We start from the raw sequence: 20,204 nt of genomic DNA on the forward strand, positions 1-20,204 counted from the left end.
GTTACATATTTTGTGTTCCTGACAGAGTCAGGAGTCACTCTTTGTGACATTTCCGTGCTTACGGGCGTCAAGACGTGCGTGTACGCATGCGTAAGTCTTTTAAAATGCTAAAAATTATTCTTTTTTTTAAAAGTAATTACAGCATATGTTAGCATATTATGAAACTTTTCAATCAGCACCGCGCGCGCTTCCTGAGGGTCAAAGTACGGCGGATCACCGAATTCGTCCTCAGTGACGAGTTCAAATCTAGTTTATAACTCACTTCTGCAAGTTCTTCCGTCATCATTGAGGACACCATAGGCACATGCACACTGGAAATGTTGATCACCAACGTAGAAGCACAGCTGTTCACATGGATTAATCAAGGCAGAACAATTATTTGTGCCTTAGAAAAAAAAAAGTTAATATACAATGATAATCAAGGCAGCATAGAACAATTGGTTAAACTGGTGTTAACCACTGTATGCGGAATAAAGTTTGATTAACATAATACACGAATGGGGCATGCATTATACGTACACATCATGCAACAACGATCATCACTCTGCAACGGTTGCAGTTTGATTTGGTGATCAGTCACTGATTGGTCTAACATACTTTATTGCAAGACATTTTTTTTTCTGGAAAATTATGCTATGCCAAGCTACAGTAAACTTAATTATTGTGCATTCACGGACCTCTCCACAGGGATGTATACCAATGGGATGATAAGATTATAGATAGAAGCTGATTTGCGACCATAGTACATCAAAATTTTATTTATTGATAAAGCTCTTAATGATTAGCAGTAAGATGTTCATCACAGTGTTGTAAGACGAGAAAAATAATATAATCATGAGAAAGGTCTTAAAATAAAATCTCGCCGACCCCAAAATCTTTCACAAACCTGCAAACCCTTTTGACTTTAGCGGACCCAATTATTTTTTGTGGCACCCAGATTGGGAACCACTGTATTAATGTATGTAAAAGACCATATCTTCTTATTGAGCAACCATTTAATGCTCACCTGTTTGTTTGCTCTTATGGAATGCATGAATATCTTTAATTTGGATGCCGATATTCTTCCGCAACAAAACTGTGTCGTTACCCGTTGTCTTGTTTGCTTTCCTTATAGAGCCACCTTCATGAGTTCTGAAACCAAACATATATCTTTATTAATCATTTAGTACTTTAAATTTTAAAAATAAAATTTCAACATCTGATTAGAAATTATAAAATATACAGGTCTGCCTCCTATTAAAGACCAAATTTGGGACTGGGGTTTTCAAGCACTTTAGCAGCTTTGGTCTCTAATTAGAAAAATAAAGATAAAAGACATTTTTGAATTAGGGACCACAGAAGAGTGGTCTTTAATTGGAGGGTCTTTCTAATTCATATACATTTAAAATTGTTTTTTCATTAAAATTAGTGAGGGCTAGCGCTGAACTATAAAAAAAAAACAAAAAAAAACTGCCTCATAAGCAGAAATGATGCCCACCTGTCTGTCCAGTACATCATGTCATCTAATATGGTGATGGAGAACGGATCTTGGAGTCCAGCTTCAACAACAATGTACCGTCCAGTCCCATCGATTTTGATCCTTTCAATCTTGTTGAACTGTGCTTCGCACCAGTAGACGTGGTTCATCTCATAGTCAATCGTAATGCCATTTGGCCACGAAATGCTCGTGTTTACAAGTACCTTACGAGCAGTACCTGCTAATGTACTCCTTTCAATTTTGGGATTTCTGCCCCAGTCTGACCAAAACAATAATCTAGAAATAAAAGCATATGAAAAACAAATTGAAATTTATTGATGTTGTTGCTTACAACAACAACAAACAAGCAAGATAAACAACATCAGGTGGTATAGACAAGAACATTTTCAGATATAAAAATACAATCTTCGGATTAAAATAAAATACTTTTAATCCTCTCTAATAACTTCTCATAAATGATTTTTACCCATCTTTTCCTGAATGGCTTACATCCTTTCATGAGCACCTTCCACCCTTCAACCATATGAATGATTTCAACCCCTTCCTTTCCCACTTGACCACCCAATCCTCCTCTCAATAATATTCAACCCTCCTCTTGAATGACCTACCCCTTCTGTGGATACACAGCAATTGATCTAGGCTTCTCCAAGTTGTCCGATATCAAAACATAACGATGAGATCCGTTGGCACTGGCAACCTCAATAAGGTCAAGCTGCTGATCCGTCCAGTACAAGTTGTCTAGAATGAAACAAAAGTAAGCATAACAATAAGACATGAAATTGTTACTATATAAAAGTTTGCCTTCACACAAATTTACTAATGTTTGCACTATGTGTATATAAATTTGTTTCTCATCACTCTTAAGCATTGGTTTCCGTACAATCTCTACACGCTATCGGCGATGCTGATTGGTCAGTCAAATTGGGGAGCCTTCCCGATTGCGTCGGGGAATGTTACACAGTACGACTGCATGAAAAACACTGTAGCAATTTTAAGGAAACCAGGCTGAATGTAAGTATGTAAAGGATTGTAGTAGAACTACATATTTATATTTACTTCTCTAGTGGACATTGTGTTCAACTTTAAGATCTAAATTCTTGTCTTATTCGAGTTGGTTGCTATTTATCCCAATTCTTGGAATGGTTTACAACTTTGTCATAAGGGTGTTCTTCAAAGAAAAATGTCAATTAGTTGGTTTATCCATGTAAATATCCACAATATAGACTATTATTATTATTGTACTAATCATATAGATGAATCATTCTCACTAGCTATCCAATCAAATGCAATGCCTTCAACACGTCCTAAGCCATCGGTGATTATGCCTTCACGTCCTGACAGGTCACGTTTGATGCGACGGATCTTGCTGGTCGCTGTATCAACCCAGTAGATATAATCACTCTCTGCAATCACAAAATCATAGTTAATACTTAGGCAGTCTAGAAACTAAGATGTAACACCAATGATATCAAAATGGTCAAATGATTACAAATTCAATATCAGACAAAAGACAGGAAACAATACTTTCATCATTGTCAAAAATCTTGTTTTGTCAATATATATATACTATATATATATATGAATTTACCTAGCACAAGATCAAGAATAATTTTTTATTTAACACTGATGTCGCACCTGAACTTTGATGTTTCCCGTGTGATCCCAAAAACGTTCATGGACTGGTTTTATACTGTTTCAGCTCAGTTAAAATATTACTTTTTAGATGATCGGTGTCAGGCAGTTAAAAAAATAAGGGTTTTTTAGCCAAAGGTGGTTTATTTTTGTAGGCCGCAACAAAATCTCCTTCGAGCCGCACGTGGCATGTAGGCTGCACTATGCCCACGTGTGTTCCAAGTGAAGTAGCAGTAAAAACATTAAACTCACGCAGCAAATAATAAAGATTAAAAATTCACTCTGTACGTTTTTAAAATACTTACTGTAGTCAAAATCTATGGAAACACTCAATGCTGTTCCTGTAATTGGTGTAAGTGCCTGCTCTGAAGAGTCACCAGATAGGGATAAGCCTTGAATACTGCTGTCCACAGAGTACAATAAAAATGAATTGATACCTGATAAAAAAAAAAAAAAACAAGTATGAGAAAAACTATACATTTCATTAACAGTCACATTATTGTTCAAGGTCCAATAAACACTGCAAACATAAGTGCCATATTGAAATTTGGTACATATTATGAAAGAATAATTTTTTATATATATCTCACTCACCATTACAGCTCCGTTGCTTTGAGTCAAGCACATACCCTGCAGTGCATAGACATGTCTTTTCGGTCTCTGATAATGGCAAACACATCTGTTGGCAGTCCGATTTGGAGCAGGCATTTGTGGACGCTGAGTAACGGGGAAATACAACATATTAATGGTAAACTGAACTTGTCAAATAAAGTTATTGCGAATCAAAGTCGATGCATGATGGGGTTGAAAAGGGGCAATAGCGCCGCTTGATTTCTCATGCAACCACGGTGGTGGTGTGGTGTCATCTAACTATTAATCAGTTTATTTCTTTAAAAAAGACGCTGAATTTTATTTACGTTAGCCATTATTAGGAAACATTGTGTGTTTTGTTGCTGTTTTCTGCCTCCTTTCCAGTCCCATCATGCTTTGTTTTGGCGCAAGTTCTGTTGATATTTCTTGATTCGGGATAAGGTTCATTGTCATAGACTGTGGGGTGGGTACATACAACCCGGCACCGAATCTATTAATAGGCCACCAAGTTAACAATGAGTATAAAGGTGAAGGCACATTAACAAACACACTGTCCGTACTATATTCTGCATTTTATTTTGGCACTGTGGATATACTGTACTTCAAAATCCCTTACTCTGCAATTGTACAGAGGTCCCAGGAAACAGAGACCACTTTGCGCCAGTTTGCCAATCCACCTCCTACCAAGTACCTACTTATACTAATGAGTGAAGAGAGGCAAATGCAGATATAAAGTGTCTTATCCAAGGACACAAGCAGTATGATAAGTATGATAAGCATCGGTCTCGAACCCACACCTTTACGAATGAAGGCTCAATACCTTATAAGCTGCGCTACATGCTTCTAGTATCACAAGCACCTTTTAACCTTTAGCAAAAAGCACACTATAAATTCCTACATTAATATTATATACAAATATAAAAGGATATTACTTAAACAGCTCTTGCTCTTACAGTATATATTAACCAAAAAATGCTGCAATCATTCTTGAAAGTATACATCATATTTAACTATTGTTTGTTAAATGCCTTAACCTTCAAATACTAATGGTATACTAATTAAACAGGTTTGCTAAATATTCATTTTTTGAAGGCTGAGGTAACTTAATCACAGTGAAAACTTCAATGATAATCTGATAATCAAAAGGATCCTTATACAAGGTATATTTAACAGAAATGTATATTTTATGAAATGACAGAAACTCACATGGTTGTGCATTTTGGTCATAGACAAGGAGTTCATTAACACCTGAATAATCTTCCTTAATTGTTTTCACTGTTTTTTCTGCATATGTTACAGAAAATACACTACTTGCATTGTCGGCGAAAAAGAGGAAATCTTCATGGGCAGCCAGAGCAATTACGGTAGTGTTATTGTCAAGCGTGTAAAAGATGGATTGGCTATCGTCTTTGAGAGCGTAGACACCGATTTTACTGCTGTCTGCCCAATATAACTTGAGTCCGTCCCTGCTCAGAGCAATGCCTACAAAATACAACATTGTTATTAATAGAATTAGAATGTCATATGTGCTACTTTTGTAGACACTCTAAATAACGTTCCAAAAATATTGATAAAAAAGACCAAACTGATTAATGACAGCATACTACATAATCAATGTTTGGGTGAAAAAGATGTGGACTTGGTCATGTAACTGGGATGGGATTTCATTGGTGGAATTTGTAAAACCAAATAGATAAAATTATGTAATTAATATTCACAAATGCATCATGATTTTTAATTTGCTAAAGAAGAACCCCACATTCTATTTTATGTACACTATCGAGATGGACTACATGATAAACATACTTGTCGGATTTTTAAGATTGCCTATTAGCGTGCTTCTTTCAGTTCCATTCATTGTTGACTGCTCTATAGTTCCATTACTTATCCAGTACATTTTTCTAAGAAAAAAACAATAACACTTTTATTAAAATACACTAAAATACACTGACAATTACATCCCATACCACACCAAAAGATAATATCATTTATTTGAATGTGTGACAGTCTCAAAACATTATTTTTCTCAAAATATTAACTTGTGCATTTGTCTGGGTTTTGTCAAAATATGTCACAGAATATTTCACAGAAGACAGAACGGAAAGAAACAATTAAAGCTGTTTGGCACAGCGGAAACGTCTGGTTTCCCAATACTCAAAGTCAGGGTTTCAACCTCTCACTGTGCATTTACAAGGGATTTACATATCTCCACCCAGGAGTACAAGTGGGTAACTAGTGTGTTGCAACACTTATGCATGTGGACCCAATAACCATGAAAATAAGTGATTTGTATCTACAAAGAAAGGCACTATATAAACCAAAAAAATAAACAATAAATAAATAGTAAGACTAAAAACACTTGACAACTAGAAATGAAAAGGGGAGAAAAAAAAAAAGAAAAACAGATAAAAATCAAGCTTGAGAAAATAAGAGAATGATAAACATGTGTGATGGCAGAAGATTAATGCCATTGAGCATACCCTTTTGAAGGTTGTAGTACGAGACTGGTCGGCTTTTCTAAGCCACCGAGAACAACATTTCTGTAACTACCATCCTGCTTGGCCACGTTGATCTGTCCCTTGTTGATGCCATTACTGGTCCACATGATATTACCCGTGATCCAGTCTAAAGCAATACTTGTACCGCCCATAACGCCTACAATAAGAATTTTGAAATATAAATGGTACATGAAAGTTAGATACATATTATATGTTGCGAATGCAGGCTGGCTAACAACAGGATTGTTTTTTAAAAAAAAGGCCTGAGTGTTAATGGTAACAGGAGTTGTTCTCACGCCCAAAACAACTCCATCTCCAAATCTTGTGATGGGACTAATGTAAAGTAATGTAAAGCATCTTGTGTATGTTTGTATTGTGAAGAAATAGCCACTTAAAAAAGTAGTAAGTTTGTTGTTTGGCAAATCCTTGGCCCTCATTCTTAAAGTTAGAAGTATTCTTATGGAACATTTTCATAGTGATTTACTTCCAGTGGGGTTCGTCATTTAAAAACACAAGAAGAGTGGTGGATGGAAATGATCCAGATACCAAAGGATCTTCACGGTTCAGTGCACACACAGAGGCCAGTGGAACGGTTATGAGCTCTCACTGGCTATAAAGCCAGGGGCCCCGGAGCCTCAGCAAATTCAAATATTTTTTTACAAACAAATAACCAGTCTGCCGAGTGATTGGGATATATTTATTATTATCACTATCGCCAGGTCCATAAATATTTATTGATTTTAATTGGCTCTTTTTGTTTGGTAATTATTGTAATATGTTTCATAGTGATGGGCCTATCTAGTTAAAATTAAGTATGATTTTTTGGTTCAAATCACGATACATAGGCCTAAACTTCGAACCCAGATGTGTAGAAAGGTAATTAAAATACGTCACAGAACACTAAAAACGCTGAAGCGGCTGGCCCCCAGACCGAAACGAGGCCCTCTGCAGCCACCAGCCCCAGATGAGGCCATGCCAGAGTCCTCAGGCCCCTTCGTTCTACAACTGAGAGGCTAAAACCAGCCGACTGAGCTATGCTACTCTGTTGCAGTGTACATACCCGCTACAACAGTCTCAAGACCGGTTCCATTAATGAAAGCTTTACTTATTGTCTTCCTGTTAACATCAACCCAGTAGAATCTGCCCTCACTGGAGGAGAACGTTATGGAACTGACGTTGAGTATGCGCGGAAGCGTCCACGATGGAATCACGCTGAAATCCCCATCACTCAGATCAACACCACGAATCACAGTTGGTTTTAGGATCACAAGGAATGCTATGTCATCTACAATAATAAATGTAAAATTTCAACGATAACCACATATATACATTTACATTTACATTGAATACAGTGTATGTTTAAACTAGAGCACTCACTCCATAGAGTTCATACCTCTGCCCTGTGCCTGAATACAGTACCAACAATACACAGGTTGTTTATGATGGGCAAAACTGCAAAATACCCTCAATAAAAAATGGAATTGCCCATCATATTCTGGTACATTGTTTTTTTGAGTGCTGCCTGCATGCTAAGGGCGATTCCATGATTATTTTCCTTTATGCTCGAGGGTTAAAAATTTAATTTCAGTGACCCTGACCTTGAATATTATGTACCATTCCACTGAATTTTATGATGACCCATTTATTAGTTTTTGCGTAATCTTGCTAACAGAAAGAAAGACAGACCAGCAGACAGACAGACAGCAAGCAGTGAATACATAACCTCCTTGGCAGGGGTAATGATGACTTACCTTCGCAGGTTTTCATATCAGATCCAAGTTTCATCATGTGAGGACAGAGACATGCGGGCTCTACTCCATTCAGGAGACAAATATGGGAACACCCAGCACCATTTGCACATGGGTTTTCAGCTACAATGAACAATAAAAATTATGTATTAGTGCATAGCAGCATTGTAATTTTAATGATTTACTACATATTAATTATGTAAATGAGCAATTACATCAATCAAACAGGTATCAAACAAAAATAATAATAATGGTAGACTCTATAAGCCCTCTATGTGCTTCACATTATCATTACCCAGGTCATTGGATTAAACGCCTACGGAACACAAACTCAAGCTCCCTGTGGGAGTATTCCATAATGTTGCAGCAGCTACATCAGCGCATTTTGGCATTAACCACTACAGGTTCTCACTTATACTCCAGAGGTGGAGAGAAACAATGCAGATAAATTGCCTTGCTCAAATCTACACAAGTGAAATGCACAGAGAGGTATTGAAACCCCTGACCTTGAGGTTAGGAAACCAAACAATTGCAAAAAGCAGTTTTACATAACATTTTTCAATGTGTCAACTTTTGAAGCGTTCAGACTTGGTAACAGTTTTACTACAGCTAACATATTAGCTTGGAGATGAACAAAACAAATATAATAGCTTCCCAATATGGACTTATATTTTATCTTTTACATGATTACTTTGCATAATAGTTATAATTTAACAATGTTACTGAATATTAAGTATATCAAAAATACATTATATGTAACTAGGACCTCCACTGAGCTCTGAGGTCCAACTTCTAAATAGCACAAGCCTATATAAAGATATATCAATCAAATCATAGCTTGATATCTATTCATATAACCATCCCATAATCATTTAAGCTCTATCGCCCTGAACCTTGGAATACAAAGGGATCATGACCAGGGCATGGCTTATTTTATGAATGGATATAGATAAAGGTGGCCATGGCGGGCAAGATGTTTGGTAGTGACAACAACTTCCACAATGAGCAGACTACTGCAGCTGTTGTGTGGTATCCTTTACAAGAAATCCAATTGATTCACTATCCAGTTGGGGTTAAGACCAACTCAGGCAGCACTCTACGATGCACTTGGACGAGATTTGATGTCGCGTTGGGTCTGTGCGAGTTACATGACCTAAAAATTGTCCTCGACGGAGGTTGATGCGTTCATGAGAAAGTGATGGAATTCCGAATTTAGATTGGTAGTACCTATAAGCATATTGGTTGAGATCTAATTGGACAATGTACAGCAGGCAGTAACGTAAAAACACGCAAGTCTGGGTTCCGTTGTAAAAAAAAAATCCGCTGGTGAGAGCACGGTACCGGATGCTATCAAGAACCTCTAAAATGGATTATTAAGTCATCAAAAAAATAAAGCTTTTTCACTTTTTTTTTCTTCTCAAGCATAAAACTAAAATTTATGGTGATAAATGAGTAGGTTAGACTAAAAAAATTACAGGCATTGGGCCATATTCTTGATACAATTAACTCGTAATTATATTGTGAAAGTTTATAAAAAACTACATTTAAGTTATTTGATAGTATTTAAGCTAAAGCATCTGAGATAATTATAAATATCATTCATACTTATCATCATAATTATTTGTTACCTATACTGTTACTGATAACTAATTAAGCGTCTTGAGCATTTCTTTGAAATGGGTATGTGTACTATATTAACTTATTGTATTTATTGAGAAATTATTACCATACATTAAAAAGCACTGGTAAGGATTATATTTGCCTCCAAGCGATTACTATGATTGACATCTCCTGTCTCCAATAAACAGTAAAACAGTTCACACTATCTAGAACGATTCCACTACAGAAAACCTCTGAACACTTGTGTATGGATATTAATCGTTTAGAGAGATATCGTCTAGTCTATTACTTCCCTTAACCAACATGGAAGTAATTAATAGTGCATTGAACTTGTTGAATAGCAATACTAAATCCAACCATGTGTTTTTATTCAGCTTTTAAGTGGCTAGTTTATCAAAAAAATATCAGTACTTGTATAAAACTATTTTAAACTATAAAATTTTGTCAAACTTTGCTACTAAATGTGGAAATACAAATGAAAACAGGATTAAAAATCTATTGATCTATATTTGGAAATTAAATGTTTAAAATTACAAAATTTTGTGCCCTGTTTATGCCTATGAATTATCACTGTGATGCGCGAGATACTTTCCCCTTTGATAGATTTAATTCCCTTGAATATATATAATGGAATTGTCCATCCCAGGCATTGTATATTATAATGAATATGTCTTTAATGCAATTAACCTCGTTTTTTCTTCAGACCAATTCCGATTCGTAGAAACTTGATGCAACACTTCATTCACATTAGTAAGCTATCCACTTCTTAATATATCGTGTAAGCAAACCGAAAAAATGAGGTTGATTTATTCAAACTCATTAAACGTATTTATCATACAATGCTTGGGATGGACAATTCCATTATTTTTTAGGTAAATTCTGCCGTATTTTGTACTGCATAACAGTCAATTGTGAGTCAAATTGATGGCTACCTTTACAGGATGCCTACACTTTCTATACGTCATCCAACACATGTGCATACACATCCTAAGATTTCTGTTCTATCCATGTACAACATTCATCACGCCATGCTATTTTGAGGAATCCCTGGGGAATTAGTAGGAACATCTTCATCCTGTCATTCGCTATTGCGATTTATTGGGATAACATATGGAATCTCATATGTAAGTAGATTCTGGCAATCCTTTTACATCATTACAAAATCAGCAAATGAAAGTAGTGGAGAAATCTCACATGACTAATGATTGAGCAATGAAGAGACCTGTAATTTACCTTGCAGTTGTCTCAAGGGGTGTATATCGAATGGCTGGGTTCTATTGGGATAACATATGGAATCTCGCATGTAAGTAGATTCTAGCAAATTATTTCCCAATCTTAATAAGTCAACAAACGAATGTAGTGGAGAAAAGTCACATGACTAATGACTGACCAATGAATTAGCTTGTAATTTACCCCTCGGTGGCCTCAAGGGGTGTATAAGGTGGATATCGAATGGCTGGGTTCTATTGGGATGTAGATTCTGGCAATTTTTTTGCAGCATTACAAAATCAACAAATAAATCCAAGGAGAAAATTCACATGACTAATGATTGACCAATGAAGTAGCTTGTAAGTTACCTTGCGGTTGCCTCTGTGGGTGTATAATGTGGATATCAAATGGCTGGGTCTGAGTCTTCTGTACAGCTTGTAGGTCATTCCCATCCCACTTCCTAGCCTTGTACACCATGTTAGTCCTCCAGTCAGTCCAGTAGAGGTAACCTTCAAACATTGTGATGGCAAAAGGATGGTACAAGAACTTGTGTCCCTTCAGTATGATCCTGATGTCACTGCCATTGTAAAATGCTGAGTGGATACTATCAGATCTAAGGGGGAAGAATTCATTAACAAATCTAGTAAGCGCAGGCATTATCTTCATTGCAAATTACCATCACCATAAACAACATCAGGAGTCCCAATTTTTAAATTATGTGGCCTGGAGTCTTAAAATTGGGGGTGGGACTGATGGGGTGAAAAGGTTAAATGGGGGAGCTTGATGATTAAGTCGGTGGGGCGTTAGCTCGCAAAAAAAAGGTGATATGAGGTGAATTTTATGTACTTGATTAATCGGTTTTAATGAATTTAGCACAGGGAAACAATCACCAAATCAGTTTTAATGAGTATTATTATGATGCATAAGAACCCACATTCAAACACAGAACAATAATTTAACATCTCTACCAAATATATCACCATAACAGTAAATACCACCAGTAATATAACCATTACTATCACTAACAACAACACATGTTACCTGGCATCGATCCAAAGTATTCGGTCTTCTTCATAGTCAAGTGTCAGCCCGTTAGGCCAGCCTCCAGACAGTTTATCCACCGTTATGATAATAGATCTGTTCATACCACTCATCGTTGCTGATTCTATACGAGGCATGCTGTTTTCCCAGTCAGTCCAAAACATAATGCTGAAGAAAATCAAAAAAGATGATTATATATGAAGACAAACATATATTTCATATGAGGGTTCAACTAAATTGTTGAAAAATGAAAATCAAAAAGCATTGAACGGAGCGATTAATCATTGGGGACAGACTTTAGTTTGTTGTGTGAATATTAAACATGTAGACTGCAGTCTAGGACATGACTGTCCCCGGCGCAGGTTTATTGCTTCAGCGTTGAACTCACACAGATCCGATGCAACAAAAAATTACATCGAGACTGCAATGTACAATTCTCTTATACACATCTAGATGTGTATAAGAGACAGGTATAGTACACATTCCCGTATGACATGCCTAAATATGGTCATGATGACATCACATCATGTCCATATACAGGCACATTATGCATTATTATATTTTGTCAAAGAAAATGTTATGGTGTGGACAGAAATTTATAGTATATTTACCCCTTTCTTGAATCCAAAGCAATTGCCCTGGGGCTTTCCATGTTGCCAGCAATGACCGTTGTACGATGAGAACCGTTCAGCTTGGCAACTTCAATCTGATCTAATAGACTGTCAACCCAGTAGAGGTTCTGACCAATCCAATCCACAGCAAGACCCTCTGCAGTGGCCAGCCCAGATGATACTACAACAGTACGGTTGATAAGTCCTGCCCCCTCTGTCAATAAAATTATTATTGTTTTTGTAACTGCTAATTTAATACCATAATTATTCACTAGCATTATGCCCTATAATAAGTCATGTCACTTATGATTGTGCAAAAAAATATTTCAAAAGTATTGACCTCCAACCTCATGCAAATTTAATATGAATATTCATTAGCATTTATCTGAAATTCATATAACTCATCAATATGGAACTTATGCTGCCAGAGCCCTAAAGTAATACTATGGCATTGGCCTTGTAATGAAAATATGTATGGAAACCTGTAGCATAGTGTATTGCTTCATTATAAGAAAATTTAGAGGGAGTACCATTTAACGTTTCATTTGTCAGATATCCACGGTAAATTTTGTCGTCAACCACATCGGTCCAAAACACAGAGTTTTCAGCTTGGTAGAAATCCAGAGCAATCGTGTTTCTCATACCAGTAACCAAGATACCGTACTCCTCACTTTCCATATTGAGGAAACGAAGTTGATGTCGATTGGAGTACACTAACAGAGGAGCGAAATCAACTACCAGAAAAGAAATAAATATTTTTTAAATAATTATTGAGACCATCAATGTTCAAAATGTAACCGAAAATGTTGTTACATTGAAAAGGGATAAAACATAGATATAGAATATGGATATAAACGACACATGTTTATTATTCCTACCAGTCGATTTGCATGTCCACCTGTCATCCATCATACGGTATCCTTTATAGCAACTGCAGGTGAAGTTCCCTTTAAGGTTCGTACATTGCTGACTACAGCGCTTTTTATCGCACATGTTCATATCTGGAGTGAAATCAAATTACTTTGAGAATCCTGAAATCTTACCCCTGAAATTAGCATATGTGGCAAAGACAAGCCAAACCAGTCACTTGTCGCAAAAATCGATTTTGAGTTATTAATACAGGGTTAAAAAATGGTAAAAAAATCAATTCAAATCAAAACCTTATGAGGTTACAAGCATTTAAGCAACAGCTGTTTAAAGAACAATATATGAGAAATCAGCCTTCAAAGTTTATGATTTCAAGCATTTCTCATGCAGAAACTATCATAGAATCTTGTTGTTGTTCTAACATTGAAATTGGGAAAAATAACAGCACAGCATGATGCATAAACCTCAGTTTAGTGAAATAAAATAGATTTTTAAAAATTTTACATTCTAGCTATTTTCTCTGAAACACAATTTGCAACTAGTGACTGGTTTGGCTTGTCTTTGCCACATATACATTCACATGCCCCCTGAAAATTATTTTTAACCAGTCAAAAAGTATACATGCTACTTATACAATATTCTCAAGCATTCCCCCTCAAGCAGAATGACTACTCCTACCTCCCAACCCCCAACAAAAAACCAAAAAATTGTTCCACAATTTTAGTCAGAATATTCCATTATTCTTAGACTATTATATTATTCTGAGATAATTCTTGAAACTTTGGTTGAAAAAAAAAAAAATCATACCTGGTATACACGTGCTCTTATCATTATCAAGTACAGAACCATCTGGGCATGTGCAATAGTAACCAACTGGAGCATTTTGGCAGCCATCAGTACAACCCATATTAGGATGTGTACATTTATCAACATCTGTGAAAATTAATTGTAAAAAAAAACAAAACCAATTCATTAACATTCTTGATTTGAAAACTATTAAATCCACATTCCTGCCAAAATTTAAGTTTTAAAAAAAAATCTGATTTTTATACATGTTATAAAGATTTATATTAAAATATGAAATTGCTATTTTACCTGAATTTAGACATTCCTAAACATGAAAAAATGATTGCGGATGAATTTTTCATGTTTGATTTTGCGATAGGTTTGCGAAGAAATATAGTAGGCGCCAGAAACATTAGCCTATCCAACACTGCTAGGCTAGGCTTAGCCTTACCTCGATTTAGGTTCTGTTATCACACATAAAAACGACCAACATGATATTTTCCGTTGCTAGTATTGACACTATATATACAATATATATAGACATAATATTTCATAGGGATTATTTCAAATGTGTTAAAAAATTATTCTGACCGAGATTTTGACTCTTAAACAAACATCTCAGTCCTACTCGAACGACCGCAGTGTGCAAGGTACAAAGTACAAAAAGTATACAGAAAAAGGAAGAGCATTCCAGCGGATGCGATCTACAACCTCTGAACTTGCCTAGTAGCAAAGAATTTGTTGAGAAAATGGTAATCTCCTACAGTATGAGAAATAGTTAGTATTTCTCTTTCTTTTTATTTTTTTTTTTTTGCTTAAAACTAAAATTTATACCTATATTTTTCCATGATTTATAATAATTAGGATAATGCATATGCATTTTTTTCTAAAAAAAAATATGTTTTAGTGAAACTTTGCCGGGAATGGGGCTTTTAACTACACAGATGTGTCAAAAATGTCTTTCCTTGCTGAATTACGGGAAGGGGGAGGGGGGTGGTATGGACTGGAACTTATCCCCAGTAGGGTGAAGCGGATGACAGTGTGATGATCCCTTAGGTGCAAGGCTCCCCAGGGTGTAACGCTCCCCTGGGTGCAACGCTCTCCTGGGTGTGACGGTGATTCACCCCAGGTTACTCTCAGCAATCTGCTTCTTTTAGTGAATATAAAAAGATCACTTACCACAACCAGAACCTTCATCGTGACCACTGGGACAATGTTCGGCACCGTCACAAAGATTACTCAACGGGATACAGAGGGTATGGTTCGGGCACAACCATCCTCCGTTATTACAGAGTGTTGCAGCTATTAAAAATAATTGATGAAATGTATGTAACCTTAAAACCAGATTTAAGTAAATGAAAAGTAAAAAAAAAAATTGAAGATATGCTATATGTTGAGTAAATAATCTTCAACACAATAATATAACTATTTATTACTTCTACCAAAGAGGTTATGTGTTCATCAGTGTCTTTACCTTCGCTAAGGTATTCTAGACTATAGTCATGATTTATGCAAATACTATGAATGAATCATAAAATTTAATGTGGTACATATTGATCTACAGGAAATAGAAAGTAAATCCTTGCCAAGCCACTAAGGCTCATAGAACTTTAGCTTATCCCCAGTTTCTGTAGCGTGAAGGGGATGAGAGTGTAATACTAACTCTGGGTGGGACACTGGTCCACTGCAAGTTACTCCCAGCAATTTTCTGGTACTCACTGATATAGCTGGGTAGACTGAAGCAATGTAGATAAAGTGCCTTGCTCAAGCACACAAGAGAAATGCACAGCGAAAGATTAAAACCCCGACCTCGAGGGATGGGAAACCAAACAATTCTTACTGCACGAAAACGTTTCCAATTGATCTATGGAAGTGGTGATGAAATTATGGGGTGAAACCCATATGTACAGGGTTCAAGGTACAAAAATTTGAACAATTCGGCAACTTCAAGCATAAAAAATAATGGAACTGCCCATAACCGCCTTGTTATATTATTGGTATTCAGGCATAGGGCGGAACATAGGTACAGTGGAGTGACTGCACTATTAATACATTATTTTATTTCCATTGAAAAGTACCATAAATAAATTTTTTGGAGCCTCAGTGTGGTGCCCTTCGAGAGTGGCGCTTATAAAAAAAATATTGGCGTGGTGCTTTCCATGCCCTTTCCCATGTTATCTATCTCACATATACCCGTATTTCAGTAGGCCTATCATAGGTGCTGTTCATCGTAAGAAATGCTTGTGTCTTCATTGTGTTATTTAATCATTTTAACACTATATGCATATGCATCCAAAACCCAGTTTCTCAAAGTGCTTCATTACACACACACACACACATACTCTCGATTTAGTACCACAGCGCATATTCGGGAGCGGTGCTTAGCGAAAATAATCAGGTTTGGTGGGCCACTTATTCAAGAGCGGCGCTTATTCAAACATTTACGGTATAATGAGAAAATAGGTTACAAGTTGAAAATGGCTCCTTACGACAAACAGTGTCTAATTCGTCAGTACCATCTTCACAATCTGGGTCACCGTCACATTTCCAATCCAAGGGGATGCACTGACCATTAGCACATTGATACTCTTTTTCCTCGCAAGTAAATTCACCGGTTCCTGAAACATAAAAAAACCAAACTTGCGTCATACGGCAGCCGTTAAAAACAATCAACCAACGAATCCAACTATGTTCCCTGGGAGTGCTAGACAACACAATGCCATCTCCTGTTGGTGGCTGTCTGCATGGATCAGCATTAAAAACGATTAGTTGCAAAGGGCATCATGTTTTTTTTCTCTCCATAGAATTGCGTCAACCAATGGCCATCAGACGCAGTAAGTGCCAAGCGTTACCAATCATAATGTTGGAAGCAAGAAAGTGTATACACAATGTTTAGCCCTTAAACAACATTTATTATGATATATTTTATCTTTAGCATAGGAACTTAATACTGGAAGGCCTCAAAAACACAACTTCCACATACTCTCCTGAAGTATATCATGAGCTCTTCAAAGCCAACGGCCAAACAATGGTTAGTTTAAGGGTACGTTTTTCATGTTTATGTTAAGTGCATAGAGATCTCCATAATATGCGCTTTATAAGTTGAATGATATTACTATTATTATTTTCGAAATGAATGCAATTTTTTCATGCCACATAGGTCTATGGTTGGAAAATATGTAGTACAGAAAAAAAAAAACAATTTTAGATATTGGATTTTCCCGATTCTGGAAAATACATTATGGCGCATCTAAATTTCAAAAACTGAAGCAAGCACTCAACAAAACTTAAGCGATAGGTACAATTTTAAATTGTTCCTATCATATCCTATTGGTATAATTATGTAACTGTTGTGAAATGCTGGCATTTATGACATACTATATTAACTCTCTTTAATGTTTCAGTGACCCATTTTATAGTTAAAAAACCAGAAAAAACAACAACATTTGTTTAAGCTAGATTTGGCACAATGCCAATTTGGCATCATTCAAAGATTTTCAATATACTTTGATCGCATGCAAAATGGCTTAGTTGTTGTTTGTATGTGGATTAGACCATAACTAGTCTGATGAAGCTCTTATATTTTAACAATGCTGTGTTTGATGTCAATACTGTAGGCATTATTATTGCATCATCATCAGCTAGTGCTATTTACTAGTGGATTCCATAAGTCCTGTAATGATGGTATTTCATTGCATCATTGGCTTGCTTTCCTGAGATAAATTCACAACCTAAATTAAAAACACTATTTAGAAACAAATTGTAAGAAGAAACTCACCACAATCAAGCTCATCTGACCCATCATTGCAGTCTTCATCTGCATCGCACACAAACGTATCAGGTATACAAATTCCTGAGCCGCAATGAAACTGATTACTTTCGCATAGAAATGGTGGAACAGATGCTAAATAAAGATATAAATAACAATTTAATTAGAGAAAAAAAATGGTTTTGCTCAAGTATGATGATATTTGGAAATTCTAGGGTTTTGAGTAGAACTTAGAATTTCAAGATTTTGGATCAGTTGTGCTGCGATTTGGCTGGGGTTGGATTGGGCTGGGGTTGGGCATAGGTTGGGTTGCGGTTGTTCTGCGGTTGGGCAGCGGTTTGGCTGCGGCTGTGCTGCGGTCGAGCTGCGATGGTCCATCCCAGCAGTATGTTGTAATTTAGTGGTTCACATAATATTCCCAAACAATGATTGGTTGTGGAAAGTTGAGATTTTGGAAAATCAAGATGACAAACAATATTGTCTACTTGTGCAAGCACTATAGAAAAATTTAAACAAGTAAATTTAAAAACTTACTGCAATTCGTCTCATCACTACCATCATTGCAATCATTAACGCCGTTGCACACAAATTCTAAGCCAATACACTGTCGAGAGTTGCAAGTGAACTGCGTGCTACTGTCACAACGGTAACGACAATCGGCCTCATCTGAGTTGTCACCACAGTCGTCATCAGTGTCACAACGCCAATTGATGTTGATACAACGTCCATTTGTGCAAGAAAACTCATTCTCATTACAGGTTCCATATTTGCAATTTTCCTCATCGCTGTTGTCGCCGCAATCATCTTCACGGTCACATATCCAGACGGGATCTATGCACTTGTCATTTGCACATGTGAATTCCGTTGGTGAACATGTGATTGCTTGAAAGAATAAAGAAATAAATACAAAAAGAGCAAAGTACTAAACACAGTAACAATTATTAGTGGCGGCAGCCAGGGACGGATCGATAGAAAAATATTGGTATCTTTGGTATTATCAAGCATATCACTTATACCTCGGGCAAAAACATCCAGACATTTAACACATTTAAAAAGCCACAACATTTAATTAAATTGTTTTGTAACAAGATTTAGTTTAATATCCTCAATGGAATCTACTGATTTTTTAAATGTTAATTGAAACACTTATTAACCCCTTTTCTATTGTTTTTTCAAGACCCTGCTGCAACCAGATTACCTTCAAAAAGTTTGTCAACGTCCCTAACTTGGGTCGTGACCCATCATTTGCCGACCATAGAACTGATTTTCTTTTAGAAGGTTGTACTATAAATTCATTTATGTACTTACTGCTACATATTTCGTCAGTCTCATCATATCCGCCGGCGCAATCATCATCACCATCACAAATGTATTTTTTGGGAATACATTTAAAATTTGAGCACATAAATTGAGTGACAGCACACTCCTTATCCTCTGTTAGAAAAGCAAATAAACCAGGTATTGTTACATCACAGCAAAACTTTGGTCAAATATTACATTACGGTTTATAAGAATATTCAAATTAAAACTGCTGCTGCAACTGAACAAATAAACACAAAATAATATTTGTCATAATTTTCACCCAGTTTTTTAATATTCAAAAATCTGTATCCAAGTTTCTCTTCAAATATGCTTTTTGTGTCAGAGAAAAATCCATTGTACAATTATCGAAGATTTGTTTCCATCTGGAGCCCTAGATTAAGGGCCATCTTCATATTTGCAAGGCTTCAGCCCGAGCAAATGTGGACTACCATACTCATTCTTACAGCTTACTTCTCCCCTAAGAATCCTGTCGTGTCATGCACAGCCAAGAAGGCACCGTCGATAGTCCACAAAGACAGAGGAGATTGACCATTACAACAGGTTAAGCCCTACTCATCTCGAAAGATGTACTAGGTTCATCAGAGCCAATTGTGTACACTGCTCCTATGGTTTATAGTCCTTATTCAAAAAAGAGTTGTTCCACCTCCAAAACAATAGACCAGCGTGCCATTCGTGCAAGCGCCGGTATTATGGCTGTATGTTGCAGCACCCCTGCTTTAACTGCTCAGCCAATAAGCTCTGGGAAATTCATTTTAATTAATATAAGCATAAAGCAAAGACAGAACAGGAGAACAGAAAATCTTTAATTTACTTAAGGCAGAAATTTTTAACTAATCAACCATACTAAATGGTGTACAATGTAGATACAAATTAAAGAAATATTAAGCTTACTGCACGTTTCTTCCGTTTCATCAGTTCCATCACCGCAGTCATCGTCGCCATCGCACTTCCAGTCAATTCGTATGCAACGCCCATTTTTACAGGTCAATTCATTGGCCTCACAGTGTGTGCCAAGCGGCTTGTCAGGGTCTG

General features: G+C 36.4%; 1 protein-coding gene across 1 annotated transcript in view; it reads right to left on the minus strand.

The window, feature by feature from the left end:
- LOC117109550 (low-density lipoprotein receptor-related protein 1-like) overlaps nt 1-20,204 on the minus strand; it is a 118,541-nt gene that overhangs the window by 42,493 nt on the left and 55,844 nt on the right. Inside the window, exons 18-41 of the mRNA XM_033251920.1 lie at nt 20,064-20,201; nt 19,158-19,283; nt 18,384-18,731; nt 17,859-17,984; nt 16,570-16,698; nt 15,260-15,382; nt 14,102-14,227; nt 13,306-13,428; nt 12,958-13,161; nt 12,428-12,641; nt 11,817-11,984; nt 11,144-11,388; nt 7,950-8,069; nt 7,259-7,483; nt 6,181-6,355; nt 5,507-5,601; nt 4,907-5,182; nt 3,704-3,826; nt 3,415-3,546; nt 2,746-2,880; nt 2,086-2,215; nt 1,478-1,753; nt 1,007-1,131; nt 263-385 (exon numbers count right to left, since the gene is read on the minus strand). Of these exons, the coding sequence (XP_033107811.1) occupies nt 263-385; nt 1,007-1,131; nt 1,478-1,753; nt 2,086-2,215; nt 2,746-2,880; nt 3,415-3,546; nt 3,704-3,826; nt 4,907-5,182; nt 5,507-5,601; nt 6,181-6,355; nt 7,259-7,483; nt 7,950-8,069; nt 11,144-11,388; nt 11,817-11,984; nt 12,428-12,641; nt 12,958-13,161; nt 13,306-13,428; nt 14,102-14,227; nt 15,260-15,382; nt 16,570-16,698; nt 17,859-17,984; nt 18,384-18,731; nt 19,158-19,283; nt 20,064-20,201 (4,005 nt within the window). The remainder of the gene's footprint in view (nt 1-262; nt 386-1,006; nt 1,132-1,477; nt 1,754-2,085; nt 2,216-2,745; nt 2,881-3,414; nt 3,547-3,703; nt 3,827-4,906; nt 5,183-5,506; nt 5,602-6,180; nt 6,356-7,258; nt 7,484-7,949; nt 8,070-11,143; nt 11,389-11,816; nt 11,985-12,427; nt 12,642-12,957; nt 13,162-13,305; nt 13,429-14,101; nt 14,228-15,259; nt 15,383-16,569; nt 16,699-17,858; nt 17,985-18,383; nt 18,732-19,157; nt 19,284-20,063; nt 20,202-20,204) is intronic.

The sequence above is a fragment of the Anneissia japonica genome, unplaced genomic scaffold (genome assembly GCF_011630105.1).
Source record: "Anneissia japonica isolate Jap-2015-1 unplaced genomic scaffold, ASM1163010v1 scaffold287829_len2072220_cov186, whole genome shotgun sequence".
Classification (NCBI taxonomy): domain Eukaryota; kingdom Metazoa; phylum Echinodermata; class Crinoidea; order Comatulida; family Comatulidae; genus Anneissia; species Anneissia japonica.